The sequence below is a fragment of the Otolemur garnettii genome, unplaced genomic scaffold (genome assembly GCF_000181295.1).
Source record: "Otolemur garnettii isolate 467f Iridium unplaced genomic scaffold, OtoGar3 scaffold00096, whole genome shotgun sequence".
In the NCBI taxonomy this organism is placed as follows: Eukaryota; Metazoa; Chordata; class Mammalia; order Primates; family Galagidae; genus Otolemur; species Otolemur garnettii.
The window spans coordinates 5366309-5385216 of NW_003852491.1; the positions used below are offsets into that span (position 1 = coordinate 5366309).

The 18908-nt window shown below is 51.9% G+C and overlaps 2 protein-coding genes across 2 annotated transcripts in view; one reads left to right on the top strand and one right to left on the bottom strand.

Annotated features, from left to right (window-relative positions):
* The first annotated feature begins 1105 nt into the window (after nt 1–1105).
* IL21R (interleukin 21 receptor) lies at nt 1106–15377 on the top strand. Its single transcript, XM_003795851.2, has 8 exons — nt 1106–1160; nt 4311–4413; nt 6808–7007; nt 9736–9890; nt 11151–11328; nt 11784–11883; nt 12535–12616; nt 14555–15377. Exons 1-8 carry the CDS (start codon nt 1106–1108, stop codon nt 15314–15316), a joined length of 1635 nt encoding a protein of 544 aa, XP_003795899.1. The 3' UTR covers nt 15317–15377.
* The window catches only part of GTF3C1 (general transcription factor IIIC subunit 1), a 115469-nt gene continuing 108225 nt past the window's right edge, over nt 11665–18908 (bottom strand). Inside the window, exons 38-39 of the mRNA XM_023516723.1 lie at nt 14915–14920; nt 11665–11676 (exon numbers count right to left, since the gene is read on the bottom strand). The gene's annotated coding sequence lies outside the window, so the exon portion shown is untranslated. The remainder of the gene's footprint in view (nt 11677–14914; nt 14921–18908) is intronic.

Below are 18908 nucleotides of genomic sequence, written 5' to 3' on the forward strand. Positions count from 1 at the left end.
TCTCATAAGAACCTTAGAAGTAGGCTTTCCTATCTCCACTGGATGAGGCTCAAAGAGGGCAAGGTGCTGGCCCGGAGCTACACGGCTGGTGATCTGAACCTCTGTCCCCTACAGCCTGTACCTTTTGTTACTGCTTTCTTGGTGACTTTGTTAGGAAGGTCAGGGGAAACTATTGATGAGGCCAGAGTAGGATCTGGGGGAACCCCAGTGGCATCTGGAAAAAGCCACACATGTGATGGTCCTGCACAGGTGTCCTGTAGGGGCCTGTCGGGGTGGAACTCCGGAGCCTGGGCAGGTGGATCTACTGGCCTCTGACTGCCACCTCCCCAGACAGACACAGAGATGGTGGGTGCAATAGACAAGGTGCCAGAAGGAGCCTGCCATTGCTGGCCTGGTGGGCCATCTCTACTCAAGGATCAAAGGACACTCTTCCTGGATAAACTCACTCCGCTCCCCAAAGAGCCTCTTCCATCTCGGCCAGAAAGAAGCAGGGAGCCCAGGCTGCCTGGGTTTGGAAAGCCTGGATCTCCTAGTGTGCCCAGTGGGCTAACCTGGGCTTTGTGATGGAGTAAGAAGCCTCATTCTTGGGCTAATCTTGTCTGAAGTCCTCCAGGATCTCCTTTGTGGGCTAACTTGGGATGTGTTCTTCAGGAGGATTCCAAGTTACTCGATTGTCAGTGCAGGTATTTCAGGGAAGGAGGACTCAGACAGCTGCTCTACAGAGGCTGCTGTTCAAGCCTCTTCTTCCCTCTTCCCTCCCTCTCTCCCTTCTTAGATAGATAAATTCACACATGCTGCTACATTGGTAGGCCTAGCAAAGGCAGAAGAACAGCAAGCTCCCCTCTCTTCCAAGCCACCTCGTCTGTGACTGTGTGAAGAGGCTGGGAGGAAGACGGGCAGAGCTGGGTAGGACTCACAGGTGAACTACCCATGCCTCATGGGCAGGAACCCTTGGGGTCATCCACAGGACCCTCAGACTTTTTTTTTTCCTTGAGACAGATCTAAGAATTGGAGGTCAATCTGCCAAGGAAAGGACGGGGACAAGCAGGAGCCTCCAAGCTTGGGCCTCGCTCCAGCCACTCCCCTGGCAGCTCCCGGAGTCAGCATGCCCACGCCCCGTGGCTGGACAGCCCTTCTGCTTCTGCTGGCACTGCAGGGTGGTGAGTAGCTGCCCCACAGTCTGCAGGTGGGGTGGGGCCTCACCTTCCCCCACAAAGCTGAGCTGGGGTCAAGCTGGGCTTGTGGGCTCCAGGACATGGCTGGAATCTATGGCACTGTCCCCTGAGGGCTGAGCCAAGTCACGAGTAGCCCTTTTTCCATTAGTCAGAACCCATGCAACCAAAGAGCTTCATTAGCCAGAGTGGCACATGTGAGTCTGCAGCGGCCCAGCCCACAGGCCTGGGGCTTCAGTTCTCAATGGAAGGATAAAGGATTTCATCCTTCATTTCCACTCCTTTCTGCCTTAGGCTGCCTCCTAACTCAGAGAGGAAGTCCTATCTTTGGTCTAACCACAGTTTCTCCTTATGTAATAACTCTCCTTGGAGATGAATTTGAACAGTCATTGGATCCTCAGCAGGCACCAGCATTTCCCAGAGTGACAGGGGGCAGGGGCGGGGGTGGAGACAAAAGGAGCCAAACCCTTGGAAGGCAACCCCTGGAGGACCAGGAGGTGCAGCAGTCAGATGGAGAGACATTGGAGCCCGGGGCTGGGAAAGCCAGGAGTCTGACTGAGGGGGCTAAGAGACCCAGGAGGCCTTCTCGGGGGAGGGGGCCATGAGGAGGTGGGATGCATCCAGGACGTACATGGAGGCTGGCCTAGGGGCAGGGGAAGAACTCAGTGGCTGCCCTGCTGACTCATAGGCATTTTTCTCTGGTTTTTACCAAAAGACCCAGCGCCTCATATAGCAACTTGAGGAAACAGATGTTAGGAGTTTATTTTCCCTTTTTGAATGGCAAATATCACCCACCGGGTTTGACACCTCGTGGTGTCAACAGCAAGCCCTTGCTGTACACTGAGTCCTGAGCATCATGTCCTTCCATTCTCCCAGTGGTCCTGCAGGGTCCATGCTGCACTGATGCCCAGTCTTTAGTGGAGGAAATTAAGGCTGAGAGAAGATACGGAACAGGTTCACGGGTACACTGTTGGGCAGTGGCAGAGCTGGGATTGGTTCCTGACACTCATGGTCCACTGTGTCACTGTACCAAACTACCTGAGACTGGATGATTTATAAGTAATAGAAATTTATCTCTCACAGTTCTAAAGGGAGGGAAGTCCCAGATCAAGGTGCCAGCAGGTTGGCACTCACTGCTTGCAAGTTGGCACTTTGAACTCTGTGTCCTCAGCTCAAGGGCAGAGGGCAAAAGGGGCCAAACGCTGGTTCCCTCCAGCTGTTTTATAAGGTCACTAATCCATTTATACAGGTTCCATTCTTACACCTCAGACACCCACTAAAGGCTTTGCTTCTTAATGTCATCAAGTTGATGATTAAGTTTCAACGGGTGAATTTGGGCGAACATATACATTCAAGCCATAGCGTGATCTGAGCCACTAAGTTCTGCTGCTGTTCAGTGAGTGACCATGTCATCTGGACACCTCAACCGCCTCTGGGGAGCACCAGTATCTCCAGCTTACAAATAGGGAGGCGAGGTGGTTTTGAGGCAACCGTCCACAGTGACAGAGCTGGGAAACCGCACTGCCACTGAGCACGTCTCACTGCTTCCTGCACGCTTTTAATTGCCCAGGGGTGAGATGGCCAGGATACTGACTGCTTTTTCACTCCCTCTGGTCCCTGATGCCATATCAGGGGCTGCTGTTCTCTCCCCAGTGTTTCATCCCAAGTTTGAGGACAAACTTTTGAGCCCCCACATTCCCAGATCCCTCAGAGAAGCCACAGCTATGCAGAGGATTCTGCAGCCCTGGGTTTAGATTCTGCCAAAATCAGTCCTCATTCTCCACAAAGTGCCTGAACCTGCCCCTCTGTGTCCCACTGACAGGCTCTGTGTAACTCCTTGAGGAAAGCCCCCTTCTAGAGCAAAATTCTTTTTCATGACTCAGGCCCCTTGGTGGTGGCTGCCTGGAGAATCCTGCTGAGAAGGATCCTGAGGCTGCAAGAGGGGGCGGGGAGGATGCTGTGATCGACTAGCAATGTCTGCCACGTGTATGCCTGAGAAAATGGACCAGGAGTCTCAGTGGTCCGGAACAAGACAGACAAAATAAACTTGGTCTTGTCTTGGACCCTCCTCATTCTCACCTCCACGGTGGCATGGGAGTGGGCTAAAGGATGTTTCCAGCACCACTGTCCTTAGCTCTGAAGGAGCTTACCTTCTGACCTAGAGGGAGACCTGGGAGGGAACGTGCCACCACCTCACGGGTATTCATTAGTCAAAGAAAAACAAGAAAAGCCGCTGAAAATGAATCCACTCAAAAAGAGGAACAAGGTTTTTAGTAAATAGTGAGGGGAAAATAGTCACATTGGTAATTGATTTTACAAAACAAAACTACAAATTATAAAGTTTATTTTGTCAAATATTTAACAAAATTTAGATTATGAGTGTACGTATATTTTAGAACAGAGTGAAACAATTAATGTGTGGCAGGTGGGGAGATATTATATCTTCCAATAAAATTGCCTGATAGAGCAAGACATTTATCACTTCAGGCATGTGTGTGGGGGTGGGGTGGGGAGGGTGTCATTATGGCCACAGGGTAATACAGACATTTTTGTAGAAGTATTGCTGGGCTTCTCAGTTTTCTCAAGTTTTCCTACCCCTGGAAGCATTTCCTGCATCTCTGACGAGCTCTGTCCTGTGGGACCAATGGCTGTAGAGCTGCGGGCTCCTCCTGTCACTTTACAGGTGTGAAGTGCTCTCACCATCACTGATTCCGTGAGGTTCTGGCCTTCTGAAGCTGTGTGGATTTGTGCTAGCTCAGTCGACCCTACATCTGGGGTGCTCGGAATATACCATTCTGAGTGGGAGCCTGGCCAGGAGCGACACTGACCCAATGGCCAGACATGGGACTTGGAGGGAGGGTACTGAGGTAGAGACCAGCTCAGCTCACTATATTCCACATTACGGGCATCTTGTCTCCACAGCCAGCCTTGAAACTTTGGGGCACAAAGAAGGACTTCCCAGTTGGCAAAGATCCCAGGCCCCAGACCTACATTTTAATGTGCCCTGGGTCACCAAGTTCATCCTGGGTCTGGTACCCCTGCCCTCCACTCACCATCCAGCCTTCAATGGGGTGAGGGGTGAGCCCTGCAGTCCCCGGCCACCCCCCACCAAGGCTTCTCTCTCCCCTGACCCTTCAGGCTGGGGCTGCACAGACCTCATCTGCTACACTGATTACCTTCAAACAATCACCTGTGTCCTAGAGATGTGGACCCTCCACCCCAGCATGCTCACTCTTGTCTGGTAAGTAAGTGGCTGGGCCTTGCCAAGCCTGGGAATACAACTCAGGGTACTCAGAGGGCTGGGGTGGGCAGGACTGAGTTGGATGTACCATGTACCTGGCCAGTAGTTTAGCAACAACAGGAGTAGCTGCCTCTTCCTGGGAGCTCGCTCAACCATTCTGGCCCGAAGAAGACTCGGTGAGACAGGGACCAATGTGCCTTCCTTACAGATGACCACTTGGAGATCACAGGACTTGTCTGAGTGCATAGTAAGGTGACCGCAAGGCTGCTCTGTCCTGCTTCAAAGGTTACCCCTTGCCCAAATAGTCCTGACTGTGGCTTTGAGACCTGAGGACAGCCAATCTCCTGTGTGATTTTTTAAGCACTTAGCAGGTGTCAGGCCTCCTGTTGTGGGCTTCGTGTGAATGATCACAGTTATTACTCCCATTTTACAGATGAGAACACTGAGGTTCAGAGAGGTTGTGCACACACAGCTCCCTATTAGTCCACACACAGCTCAGGATGAGGAAGAGCTCCCATTCGTTCTGTTGTCCATCAGCTTGTCATTCATTCAAAACACATTTCAGTTCCTGTCAGGCACTGTTGCAGGCACTGGGGATTCTGCAGGCTCAAGGCTGACAAAGCCCCAGACATCTTGGAGCTGATATACCACAGTCAGGCAGTGTCCAGGGGAGATAGGCGGTAAACACAAAATGACATGCAGGGTACTTAAGGATAATGAGTGCTGTACAGAAAGGGACACTAGACTTCAGGCAAACTGCAAGTGACATGGGCAGGGGGTCTGTTTCACCATAGGTGGTCCCTCTGGATGAGAAGGGAGGGCTTTCCAGGCAGAGGGCACTGCAAGTGCAAAGGCCTGGAGAGAGGGGAGTGAGGGGAGCAAGGGGATCGCTGGTGAGTTTGAAGACTAGGGAGGGGGTGGGTGTGGCTGGAGCATGGTGAGCCAGGGTGAGGGAAGATAATAAGCAGAGAAGGCCAGATGCCATCATACAGGTGGAGAGAAGCTGCTGGAAGGTTTTAGGCCAGGGATGACAGGGACTTTATTTATTTTTAGAGACAGAATCTCACTTTGTCACTCTCCATAGAGTGCTATGGCATCACAGCTCACAGCAACCTCCAGCTCTTGGGCTTAGGCGATTCTCTTGCCTCAGCCTCCCGAGTAGCTGGGACCACAGGCACCCGTCACAATGCCTAGCTATTTTTTTGTTGCAGTTTGGCCGGGGCTGGGTTCAAACCTGCCACCCACAGTATATGGGGCCGGCATCCTACTCACTAAGCCACAGGCGCTGCCTTATTTATTATTATTATTATTTATTATTATTATTTTTTGAGACAGTCTTACTTAGTTGCCCTCAGTAGAGTACTGTGGCATCATAGCTCACAGCAACTTCAAATTCTTGGGATTAAATGATCTTCTTGCTTCAGCTAAGACTACAGGCACCCACCACATCACCTGGCTATTTTTAGTGACGGGGTCTTACTCTTGCTCAGGCTGGTCTCAAACCTGTGAGCTCAGGCAATCCACCTGCCTCAGCTTCCCAGAGTGCTAGGATTACAGGTGTGAGCTGTTGTGCCCAGCAACAAGGACTTTTTAAAAGATCCCCTGGCTGGGGATAGATTTCCGGGAGGGCAAGTAAGGCAGGGGCACCTCTGGTAAACCCAGACTGGAGACTTGGAGAGTGTTTGTTCTCCAGCAGTTACTTCTGAAGTTCTAAAGAAACTTCCACAGAAGCTCCTGTTGCAGCAAATTTAGCAGAGAACTCAGTCCACATATTTCCATGGGCCCTGGAGGGTAGTCATATTCAGAACCTGAACATGTACGTAGGGAAATAAATACCTGGTGAACTCCTATACAAATTTCAAAACCTGTCATTTTTGTCCAGTGGAAGTTAGAAAGGCAGAGCATTTCCCCAAACCCCAAACACCCCCACCCCAGCACCCCTGGAAGTTCACCCAGAGCAGGGATGAGGTTCATGTGGCTCTCAGTCCTCAGCAAGTGCTCTAATGAGGGGTTCAGTGGATATTGGCCAGAAGGAGGGAAGGAGGTCCACAGTGCTTAGCCGCCATCCAGTGATCCAGTTGTTGGAACTGACAGGAACAGATTCAGGATTGGTCCAAGCAAGAATGGCCCGTATTTCTAAAGTTGAGAGCTGCTGCCCTAAATGAAGCACTGGGTTCCTTGTCCCTTGGAGGTATATAAACAGAGCCTTGACCTGACCCACCAGGAAAGGTGCAGGGGAGGGGACACCTTCCCCAGGAAGGGGTTGCTTGCACCAGGTGATCCTCAGCCCCACCTCAAATACCCTCCCACCCCTGAGAGTCTGGGCTTCTGCTCCAGCCCTAAGCACTGAGGCCCCCTGGCCTCCAGCCATGACTGACTGCTCTGTCCTTAAAGGGAAGACCAGCATAACGAACTGGAAGATGAGGACACCTCCTGCAGCCTACACAGGTCCGCCCATAACACCACACATGCTAAGTACACGTGCCACATGGATGTGTTCTACTTTATGGCCGACGACATTTTCAGCGTCAGCATGACAGACCAGTCTGGCAACCACTCCCAGGAGTGTGGCCGCTTTATCCTGGCTAACATCAGTGAGTAGCTTTTGGGTCCCAGGCTGAGGAAAGACCAGATGGAGGGTGGGCCCCTGCCCTCTTGGCCCCCTGACCAGTCCTGTATCCTCTACCACCCCTTAGAGTTCTACTTATAGATGTACTACTTCTTACTAAAATGTAATGGGCTGATATTAGGTTTGGGCCTCACCCCAAAGAGAGGCAGCAGAGGTATGGAAAAGAGCTGGCCTGGGACCCAGGACTTCCAGGTTCCTGTTCTGGCTCAGCCCTTGCCTGTCTGTGTGACCTTGGACAAGGCATCCTACCTCTTAGACTGCTTTCCCATTTGTACTGTAATTGCCACCCTTTTAACCCTAACCCTCTGAGATTCTGTCCCCATGAGGAGGCAAGCTAAGGACACTGAGTGTCCTTAGGACAAGAACAAACCTCCTGAGTTTCTTCCCTTCATTAGCTCCAGGGAAGCATGGGATTTTCTCCAGGCAGGAAGTAGGGGGGCGTCCATAAGCAGGAGGTCCTGGCTGTGGTGGAACTAATATCTGAGGGTCCAGAACGTGAGCAGGGCAGAGGAGGAGCCTCTCAGCTGCCATTCCCCTTGCAGGGTGGCTCCAAGCAGCATTTCTCTGTGGCCCCCTTCCTTCCTCCCTGCCAGGGTCTAAGGCCAGCCCAGCCAGCTGAGGCAGGAAGTAACTTTCTGTCTCTCACTCCCACCCTAGCCCAGACCCTGTCCTCCTCCTGGGCCCTGGTTCTCTCTGAGCTGAGCAACCTCTCCCTTGCCCCCTAAGATCTGCAAACATCCCCTGAGTGTGTGTATGTTTTGGGGCGGGGGGTGTTCTTAGTCACCTGGTCATCCCTGTATGGTTCCTCATTGCCAAGCCCAAGCCCAAGCCATGCAGGCAAGCCCTGAAACAGGCCTCCCCTGCCCTGGGGAAGAGAAAAGAGGGGTTAGGAACTACAGAGGGTCCTGAGAAACTGTATACACATTTTAAGAAAGGAAAACTCCATATTAAAATTGTGATACGCAATATATACTGATAACAAAAATGAACACAAGTCACATTGAGCATCTCCTGTAATTGCAGAAGTCAAATGTGTATTACACATTTAAGACAGTTTTAGCTTTGCTTAAATTGTGGATACATTTTTTTTGGCACTCTCTATACTTTGGTCAAAAGGTCCCATCACTAAAGTAGGAGTAACAACAATCAAGCATTCGCCATGGCATTCCAGAGAACACATCCCTTCTCCTGCCCGGAGCCACAGAGAGGGCCTCAGGGCAAGTTTCAGAACCATCAGCGGCTTCAGAGCTCCTTTTTGTTAATTTGAGAAATATTTATGGAGGGCCTACTGTGTACCAGGCACTGTCCTAGGTCACGGAGGGAAGTGTCAGGAGCCAAATGACGCCAGATGGCCGCCCATCCCCACCCTCGGGAGTATGCTAACCTTTATCAGATAAGGAGCTGCTTTTCCCTTATCAGACAAGGAGCTGTTCTTCCCAGAGAAGCCATAAAATGTTTCAGACACATCGTTTACATTCCCAGCAGGAGATTGATGCAAGCTTCAGCTCAACCTTAACTCCCGCATTCCTCTACCCCACCTCTTGTCTTCTCTGAGTGCTAAAAAAACTGACCTATTACCTCCATTAAAACAGACCTTGACAAGGAATCTGCTTGGTCTCGTTTCTCTTTCTCGCCCATTATTCTTTACAGGCTGGGTCCCCCTCGCCCCACGAATAACCGTGTCCCACAGGACGGGACAGGGAAGAGTGTAGAATGTGAGACAGTGGCAAATAGAAAGTGGAGGAGATGGTTGGGGGGCAGAGGCCACCTCTCCTTTCTTATGCTAACAGAGCACTTGTCATGTGGTTCCCCCATATTGCCACCTTCTGCTGTGTAGCTTGGTTCCTGTAAATTTAAAGCCTCAAGACACAGGAACTGGTACCACTTTACAGAAAGGAAACTAAGGTACATGAGGTCGTGCTCAAGTTCGTAAGACAAATTGGGGATAAAGCAAAATTGGAGTGCTGATCTTAACTTTTTCCTGAGGGGGGCACCCAGAGCTGGGCCCCTGCACCTGCTGGAAGGTGTCGCAAAGATAAGGACAGTTCAATCGAACTCATGGGGCCACCGCGGGTGTCAGGGCTGCTGTGCAGGCTAAGGAAAGGGCAGCCTTCATCGTTCATTCATTCATTCATAACTCTACTTCACTCATTAAGTAGAGTCTATGAACGTCCCAGGGCAGCTGGGATTGAAAGAAAATGATATGCCATCATTTAGAACAGAAATTGAAGGCATGCATCTGGCTAACACGTTGCCTAGAAAGTTTTTGGATTAATAGCTAACCTTAAACTTGAGAGATTTCACACAGTAATGTGGATTTCGTGTGTGTGTGTGTGTGTGTGTGCGTGTGTCCCTAGAAGACTTAGAAGATCTGGCCACCTGGTCTGCGTTTCTGCCCAGCCTGCGTCCTGACCATCGCTCTTAGCCCAGGAGCACTCTTCATTTTTCCAAAGTCCCCCAACCTGCTTCTCCCATGTCTGTTATTCCTGCCCCTGAGTCTGTAGCCCTGATCCAATCTAAACCTCCCACTTTTCATTGCATAAACTGAGGAACCTCAGTTTATTCAGAGTTGCTAATCCCATAAATGATGGGTCAGGCGTGGCGTGGGGGAGGTACTTCTTCCCACCACCACATCCTTCTCACCTGAGGCGACCTCACCTCCTGTTTTATCTTTCTGTTTTTTTCCCACCTAGTCAAGCCGGCTCCCCCTTTCAACGTGACTGTGACCTTCATGGGACATTATAACGTTTCTTGGTGTTCCGATTATGAAGAACCTGATTTCTACGCACTGAAGGGCAAGCTTCAGTATGAGCTGCAGTATAGGAACCGTGGGGACCCCTCGGCCCTGGTGAGGAAGGAGAGGGTCTGCCCAGCTTTGGGCATGGAAACTACAAGGGCATTGGGACTGCAAGGGCTTCCAGGTGGCTGGAGGGTGGGGGGCTCTGACAGACAGATGAGCCTTGTGGTTCATAGCCAAGACTAGGAACCAGGGTACACCGAGGATGTGAGCACTCCCCACAATGGCTCCCCTGCCCTGTCCCCAACCTCTCCCTGAGGTAGGAGACCCCTTATCCATCTCTCTCTAGCCCTGGAGGAAGGGACTGTCACTTCCTCAGCTTCCTTCTCAAGGCTAGAACAACCACAATAGAGGAAGTTTCAGAAATGAGGCAGTCTGTAACCTTCAGACTTGCTCAGACTGGCCATGGTTGGAGAGTTCCAGAAATAGGAATGATAAGAATTCTGGTCCAGCGTTAGAGTGCCCATTGTTTCACGTGAAGACATTAAGAGTTGTCCTTCCAGCACACTACTAAGAGCAGTCATAGCTGAAGAGTTCTAGAATTATCTGTCCTTTAGAATGCTCCCAGTTGATGATTTTCATAAATTCCATAGTTTAGAATGTCCCCAGGTGAAGACTTCCAGAAGTAGCCACTGCTAAGATGTCTATAGTTGAAGACTTCAAGAAATGGCCACTGTTGAGAATGTCAATGTGTTAGCTGAGATTCTAAAAGCGTCCTCTAGCTTGGCGCCCATAGCTCAGTGGTTAAGGGCGCCAGCCACATACACCAGGGATGGAGGGTTCAAACCCAGCATGGGCCTGCTAAACAATGATAACTACAACAAAACCATACTTGGGCATTGTGGTGGGCACCTATAGTCCCAGCTACTTGGGAGGTTGAGGCAAGAGAATTGCTTAAGCCCAAGAGTTTAAGGTTGCTATGAGCTGTGACACCACAGCACTCTACAGAGGGTGACAAAGTGACATAATGAGACTGTCTCAAAAAAAAAGCGTCCTCTGTCTGGGATGCTCCCAGACCGCTACTTCTCCTGGGACATCCCCAGTCTCAGCAGGGAGGCTCCACTGCCAGGACAGTGAGTGGGTAAGCTGGGATCAAAGAGAAATAGAACAAAGGGTTGTACTACAGGTAAGGCCGAGGCAGTGCTAAGTCTGTGCTGCCCATGCTGGAGCAGCCAGGGCTCAGGCATGGCCTGATTCTTAGGGGAAAGGAAGAGTCTGAGCCTTGATGGGGCCTAAAAGGGGATGGTTCTGCCTGAGGCAGGGGTGGCCTGGTTGAACCTGACCCTATGTACCTTTTCCCTGTCCTGACAGAGCCCAAAGAGAAAGCAGATCTCAGTGGACTCAAGAAGCGTCTCCCTGCTCCCCTTGGAATTCCAGAAAGACTCAAGCTACGAGCTGCAGGTGCGGGCAGGGCCCCAGCCTGGCTCCTCCTACCAAGGGACCTGGAGCGAGTGGAGTGACCCAGTCATCTTTCAGACCCCTAGGGAGGGTAGGTGTGACTGATGTAGACGCCCCACTCCTGGTACCAAATCTTGTCTTTGTCCAGTCACCCTGTGCCCTGAGCTGTCCCAGCATGGCTGGGAGGTGTCCGTTCAGTTGTTCACTTCCAGATGTAGCCATCTGACATTTCTGGAGCCCCTACTAGCCAGGCCCTGTGTTGGGTGCCAGCTGCTGCTTCTACCAGGCATTTGATCCTCCTAATTCTGAAGTGGGAATCATTCTGCCCATTTGGTAGATAAGGAAACTGAGGCTCCGAGAGATGACATTACTTGCTAGGGGTGGGGTTCAAGAGCAGGATTTACACCCAGATCTATCACCACTTCAAGGCTCTGTCTGGCTTCCCACCCCTTCTCCTCCACCCCAGACCCATTTCTCACCACACCTGCTCCATGTGGCTTCTCATAGATTTAGTGCCATTTAACCCTTTATATGCTTCCTGTGCAGACATAAAGGAGGTCTGGGACCCTCACCTGCTACTCCTCCTGCTACTTGTCGTGGTCTGCAGCCTTATCATCTGGAGCCTGAAGACCCACCCGTCCTGGAGGTGAGGCCAGGGCACTGGGAGGCAGGGAAGTGGTCAGCCTGGGCCAGAGCCCCTCTGTGACCTACCTCAGGTGGAGGGACACACCTGTTGTCATGGTATTAATGACAGTGATGACGATAATAATCAACTCACTGAGGTTATTGTCTGCTGGGCATTCATGTCACCCCCAGCACCCCTGTGCCTGTGATACACTACAGTTACCCCTATTTTACAAATGGAGAAAGAGAGGCACAGAGCAGTCAACAATTTGCCCAAGGTCACACAGCCCTGGAGTAGAGGAGGTGGGGTTGAAATAGGGCCTTCAGCTGTGATCTTGTGCAGTGAATTAGAAGCTAAGAGACTCAAGGGACACAGAAGCCAACTGGTGGGGTAGGGGGACTTGTGTGACAAGCACACATTGTTCCTGGCTGTACACAAGGATGCTGAGGCTCAGAGGTGGTATAGTGCTGGCTCAGCTCACAACAGGCAGCCCAGCCCTCAACCTCAATGGGTCTTCAGGAATCTGAGGGAAACTCACCGCTCCCCCTTTACAAAGGTAGAAACTGAGCGCTGGGAGGGAAGGGAGGTGCTGAGCTGGGGAGGCGGAGTGGGAGGCCAGGGTGCCCTGGGGTGTTGTCATCCCAGGGCCTCATCCCATCTCTGCCTGCTCAGGCTGTGGGAGAAGGTATGGCTGGTGCCCAGCCCAGAGAAGTTCTTCAAGGACCTGGATGAGATCCACAGAGGAAACTTCAAGGTAAGTGTGACAAAAACCCCTCTGAGCCCCTTATCTTCAGGAGCCCTACCACAGCCCCAGCTCACCCTGCAGGGCCCAGCACAAGGTCCCAGCCAGTTCTCAAGCCAAGCTTCAGTTTCCCCATCTGCAAAGTGCAGGCAATAACTCCAGTGGTGCAAAATTGGCATAAGAATTAAATAAGATCAGGCTGACACATGATCCTAGCACTCTGGGAGATGGAGCAGGGAGGATCGCTTGAGCTCAGAAGTTCGAGCCCAACCTGAGCAAGAGTGAGACCTCATATCTACTAAAAATAGTAAAATCAGTCAGGCAAGGGGGTGGTTGCCTATAATTCCAGCTGCTCAGGAGGCTGAAGCAGGAGGATTGCTTGAGCCCAGGAGTTTGAAGTTTCTGTGAGCTATGATGATGCCCCTATACTATGGCCCAAGTGACAGAGATTCTGTCCTAAAAAAAAAAATAAATAAAAGGACTTGAACAAGATCAGGCAGCATAGCCCAGCCCAAGGAGCCAAACTAGGGGTCAGCCTAGTGGTCCCTTGAGTCACAAATTGGCCTCCAGGTCCTTTTTTAGGTGCCCTTGCTCTGGGGTGGAGAGGATTCTACCAAGGGTCTGGCCCTGCCTGCACAACTCTCCAACCCAGACAGGCTGCCACCTCCCCTGCGGTGGGGCTGTCTGTGCCAGTCTAGAGCTCCTCCTGCAGGAGTGGGAGGGGCCACCGCAGAGAGGATGTGGGTAGGGGGAAGGGCAGCCCCACCTGCAGCAGCCCAGCCTGCAAGTCAGGCAACAAGGACCTGGAACAGGGCTAGGCACCCTCCCTCCTTTCATCCTCCGCCATCCCCAGGGTACTACTCATGAGGAGACCCAGGCAAGGCTACTTGAGTGGGGCAGGGAAGGAACCTGGGCTCCAACCCACATGAGACTTACCCTTTCCTCTTCCCTAAAGCTCAAGTGTCAAATTTATTTTGAGATTTTTGCCAGTGCTCATATGACACTTGCTATGTACCAGGATCTCTGCTAGGAGCTTTAGAAACATTAATGCATATAACCCACGTGACAACCCTGTGGGTGAGTACTACTAGTAGGTCTATTTTACAGATGAGGAAACTGAGGCCCAGAGAAGGTAATTAACTGGCTCAAGGGCATACAAATTAGAACTGACTTTAAATCAGTGTGACTTTACATCATAGTTCTGAGATGAATTTTCTGAGGAAGATCAGGTCAAAACTGAGAGATTCCCATTCTCAGAGATTTTCTTTACCAATCAAATAGGAATTTTTGCATCACGAGTGGGACTCCTGGTAAAGGAGGAAAGGGGGTTCCTCAGAGCTCAAGGGCCACTGCCTCAGCCAGCACCACCCTCATCCTTTATCTGCAAAATGCACAGCCTTTTCCAAATGACATCTCATTGTTCTACTCCACTCATTCATTTATTGAGCACGCGCTGTGCGCCAAGCACTGGGGATATAGCCGTGGACTAAAGAGATGGAGGCTTCTGTCTCGGCTGAGTGTCTGGTCTGGTGGGACGCATAAACAGAGGGATGCTAGGTTTCCAGAAATGTCAAGGAGGAAGTAGGGCAGAGGATGGGGTAGGATGGGGGCTTTGTCACTCAGACTTCAGGCCCTGCTAGACTTGGGAATCTTGGCCCTTGCCCAGGCCATGGGACCATGGTTGTCTCAGCGGGCAGGCTACTGAGACAGCAGCAATTCCTTGTTACAGGTAGGAAAACTGAGGCCCAGAGTGGGGAGAGGACAGAGGCAGGGACTCCCACTGGGCAGGGCACATTGTGGTTCTATTCTCTCTCTCTGTCCCCGTGTCTTTGTCTCGGTTTCTCTGTCCTTCCTTATTACTGTCCCTTTGTCTTGTCTCTGTGTCTGTCTCTATACTCTCACCTCACCCCTGTCCTGACCCAGGATTCTCTTTCTTTTGCTTTCTCACAGAAATGGGTGGGCTCACCTGTCACTGCCTCCAGCCTGGAGCTGGGGCTCTGGAGCTCAGGGACACCCTCGACCCTGGAGGTGTATAACTGCCATCCACCACAGAGTCTAGTGAAGGGGCCGGAGCTTGCCGAGCTGACAGAACCAGCAGACCTGGTGGAATCTGACGGCGTGCTTGAGCCCAGCTGCTGGGGCCCAGTGCCTGCCATGGGCCGCAGCTCAGGTGGCTCAGCCTGTAGCGAGGAGAGGGACCGGCCGTATGGCCTGGTGTCCATTGACACAGTGACTGTGGCAGACACAGAGGGGCTGTGCACATGGCCCTGCAGCTGTGGGGATGACGGCTACCCAGCTCTGGACCTGGACACTGGACTGGATCCTGGCCCCAGCCTACAAGACCCTCTTTTGGGCACAGGGACCACAGTCCTTTCCTGTGGCTGTGTCTCGGCTGGTGGCCCTGGCCTGGGAGGGCCCCTGGGCAGCTTCCTGGACAGATTAAAGCTGCCCCATACAGATGAAGAGGGTTGGGCTGTGGGGCCGCCCTGGGATGGCAGGCCGCCCGGAGAGGTCTCAGAGAGTGAGGCGAGCTCGCCCCCCGCTGGCCTGGACATGGACACATTTGACAGTGGCTTTGCGGGCTCTGACTGCGGAAGCCCTGTGGAGTGTGACTTTGCCAGCCCCAGGGACGAAGGGCCCCCCAGAAGCTACCTCCGCCAGTGGGTGGTCATGACCCCCCCACCTTCAGGACCTGGGCCCCAGGCCAGCTAATGAGGTTGGCTGGCTATCTAGGGCTGACCAGGCTACTGGACCCCAAGTCAGAGACATGGTCACCTGGGCTGTGGTGTGAAGAAACTTGCAACCTTCCGTCTGCCTGACGGGCATCTAAGCTTGATGTTTACAGCATGTGTGTGTGTGTGTGTGTGTGTGTGTGTATGCGTTCATGTGTGTGTGCATGCATGTGGCTCAGGGAATACTGGCATGTCGTGTGCACACTGCATGTGCCCATGGACACCAGTGCACACCTGGGGTGTGCCATGTGTTCACCTGCACACGTGTATCTGAGCCTGTGGCGCTCACTCCCTGCACGTGAATGTGTGTGGCAAGTGTGCCCGTGGCACACAGATGACAGACTCCCATCCTTCCAGGGTCGTGCCCAGGCCTCTTGGGACCAGAGATAGCCTGTGACAGACACCAGGTCCTCCCAGGGCAACAGAAAGTCCATATTGTTCCTTATCATGTCTCAGTAGCAAGGGGGAGGGGAAGAGTGTGCCCACAGTGACCCTGGGGGTGGGAGGAATTGGTGGCCTAAAGGATGTAGGTCTGAATCTCAACTCTGATGCCTCCTGGCTGTGCTTCCTGGAATAAGTCACCTACCCTCTCTGAGCCAGAGTTTCCTTGTCTGGACAAGGGGGATGGCACGGCCTGCCTTGGAGAAACGAGCAAGTCACCCACAAATATTATGCAGCCCAGAGCAGACCCTCAATAAACATCAGCTTCCTTCCTCCTGCGGCCAGGAGCAAGGCTTGGGCAGGAGGCAGGCGGGGGTGAGAAAACCAGCTAAGAGTGACAGCCAGGTCACCTGTGGGGCTGTCCCACCCTGCAGGGGGACACTCGGGGGTGGGGGGGAGTTTCCAGACTTAAAATCAATTAGTCTTGTGTCTTAAAAACAGCCCCCACCACTGACTTCTGATGTACATTTAAAAAAAAAATCCCCTCCATGCACCCAAAAGCTATTTATTTATTGAGCACAAAGTACTTTCAGGGTGGCACAAGGCCCACTGACCCTCCCCTGGGGCACTTGTGGCAGCCTGGACAAATGGGCAGGGAGAATGGTTTTCCCTCCAAGATTGCCTTTCTCAGAGGTGGCTTGGCTTTTTCTAGACCAAGCAGAGTTAAAGCAGCAGAGAGTCTGATTCAGCTCAGAAGCTCTAAGCAGGGATGCTCCCACCCCAGACCGAGGCCCATATGGGCCCCATCGTCTTCTTCGGGGGCCAGGCTGAATGGCGGCGCCTGAAGGAGACAGCCTGCTCTGGGAGCAGAGCTGGGTGAGAAGTCAGCCCTGCTGTGAGCTTCTCCATGACTCATCTATAAAATGGGGTGGTCCAGAGAGATGGCTGAATGTTTGAGAGTCCTTGGGGGTGCCTGGCACGAGGAAAGTTCTAGAACACTGATGACTTCAATAGTGGAACAATGAACTTGGCATAGGGTATGTAAGACAGGAGCATGAGAATGAAACCGCAGCTCCTGCACGGGTGAGCAACTCTCACCATCCTCCCCCAGCACCCCGGAGACTCTTGGGCCAAGGTGTGCTGTGGTTTTCACACCCTCTTGGGGGCAGCAGGTTCCAGGTGCTGGTCAGCTCAGCTCTTCTGCATGCAGAGTTGTGGGGGAGGGGACAACTGGGACTGATTGAGGCTGGGCTGGGGGCAGAAAAGGCTCCTCAAAATACCACCTTTGAAGGGGGACACAACAGGTGCAAACAGATGGAGACAAGAGCTGGCCCACCTGGAGAGACACAGGATGGATAGACAAGAGGACCCAGAGAAGGGTTGTAAAAAGCTTGAAGGAAAAAGGGTTGGACGGGTAGACCAAGACGAACAGATGCCGGAGCAAAGATGGACATGGGAGCATGAGCTCTGCAAGGTCAGCAGCTTTGTCTGCTTTGTTCTCTGCTTTGTCCCCAGCCTGGCACACAGAGGACACTCAATAAAGCCTGATTTGTAGCATTTGCTTATTTCCATGGGGTAAATACTTCCATTGTGGCCAATTTCAAGTTCCCAACTGGACTCTAAACAGAGTTGGGAAGAGATGCATTTGGCAGGTCTCCTGGCTGGTCCCTATGAGCCAGCCCCAGCACACTACTGTTAGGAGCCCAGAAGGGTCATCACAGGGGACTTCAGGGAGGAGGTGGTGTTTGTTGGACTTTGAAAAATGAATGGCAGTTGTTAAGGGCACCAGCTATTCCAGGCAGAAAGAAGAGTTTGGGCAAAGGCCTGGAAGTGTGACCAAGGAGCAAAGGGCAAGGCAGCTCCTTGTCCCCCAGAGTCCATGCAATGACCTCTTAAGAAAAAGGAGGATTGATAGCAACCCCCACCATGGAGGCCACAGCCCACTCCTGCCACCTGCAGGCTCAGAGGGGCAGGGTGATCCATCTAACAGGTGGGACAAATAGTGACCTGCCTGAGGCCACACACTGAATTAGTGGTCAGAATCAGAACCTACACTGCTCTCCAGGTGCCAATTTCAACTCTTCCTCATCTTGCTCCGCTGGAAGAGAGCTAGATCAAAAGGGTAAGAAACAGCAAACACCTGTGAGTACCTATTGCTTTTTCCCAGGTAATAGCTGTGGCAGTGGCTGACCCCAGCTCTGAAAGTAGCTTCATGACCCAGGCCTGGCCAATAGGGCATTCCATCCCCCAGCAACAGTACAGTTCAGGGACAGACATGTGACCCTACCCGGTCTATGCTCTCTTTCTGCTGGACTTGCCAAGCTGTAGAGAGGGCACAGGAAGGGACAGTTTGCCCGAGATGAAGCCAACACATGAGAAAGCAGAGATGAGAAGATGGAGGCACATTCCCAGTGTGTTGCTTAGGTTCCTGGATCCAATCATGCCTGAAACTACATCCATTCCCTTGGACTTCCATGAGTATGGAAGTCATTACACCATCCACTAAATAGTTTCAGCTTTTGGCTTCTGGGCACAAAGCAGGACTGTACCTCCTGGCCCCTGTGGTCCAGCATGGCCACGTGATAGACTGACTGATGAGTTGTGAGCAGGAGTGGCAAGGCTTGCTTCTGGACAGAGCATTTTCTGACAGTCATGATGCTTCCTCCTTGCCACAGTGACCAGTGATAGTTAAGAATGTTACTCTCAGCCTGGGCCCTCAAGTAAGTAAATATAGGCTGAAGTTCCCGGTTCAGCTGTGATGGGTGCGTATTGTCAGCAGAAAATGCACACTTTGTTCTCAGCTGCTGTGATGAGGGCTGTTTGTTACTGCAGTGTAACCCAACCTATCCTGCCCGAATCCATGAACTGATACATTTCCTTTTCTTGCTTAAGCTGGTTTGAGCTTAGTTTCTGTCACTTGCAGCAGAATGAGTTCCAGCATTATGCTAATATCATCCCAGTGATAAGGACACTCCTGCTGTCCCAAGGAAAAGGCCACATTCACAGGGACCAGAGGACCAAGCTCCAGTGTTGATTTCTCATGAATGACCTGGGGCAAATTCCCCCCTGTCTCTGAGCCCCGGTTTTTTGGTTTTGTTTTGTTTTGTTTTAGTAGAGCTAAAAGTTTAATCCATGTCTTAGCCATATGTTTCTACTACTATATCACTGGTATTTTTCTTTTTTTTTTTTTT

Excerpts from the sequence above, each read along its gene's own strand:
- IL21R (XM_003795851.2), top strand. The coding sequence starts at position 1,106 with ATGCCCACGCCCCGTGGCTGGACAGCCCTTCTGCTTCTGCTGGCACTG. Across the intron at positions 7,008-9,735 it reads CTTTATCCTGGCTAACATCA|TCAAGCCGGCTCCCCCTTTC; the intron begins GTGAGTAGCTTT and ends TTTCCCACCTAG. Across the intron at positions 12,617-14,554 it reads TCCACAGAGGAAACTTCAAG|AAATGGGTGGGCTCACCTGT; the intron begins GTAAGTGTGACA and ends GCTTTCTCACAG.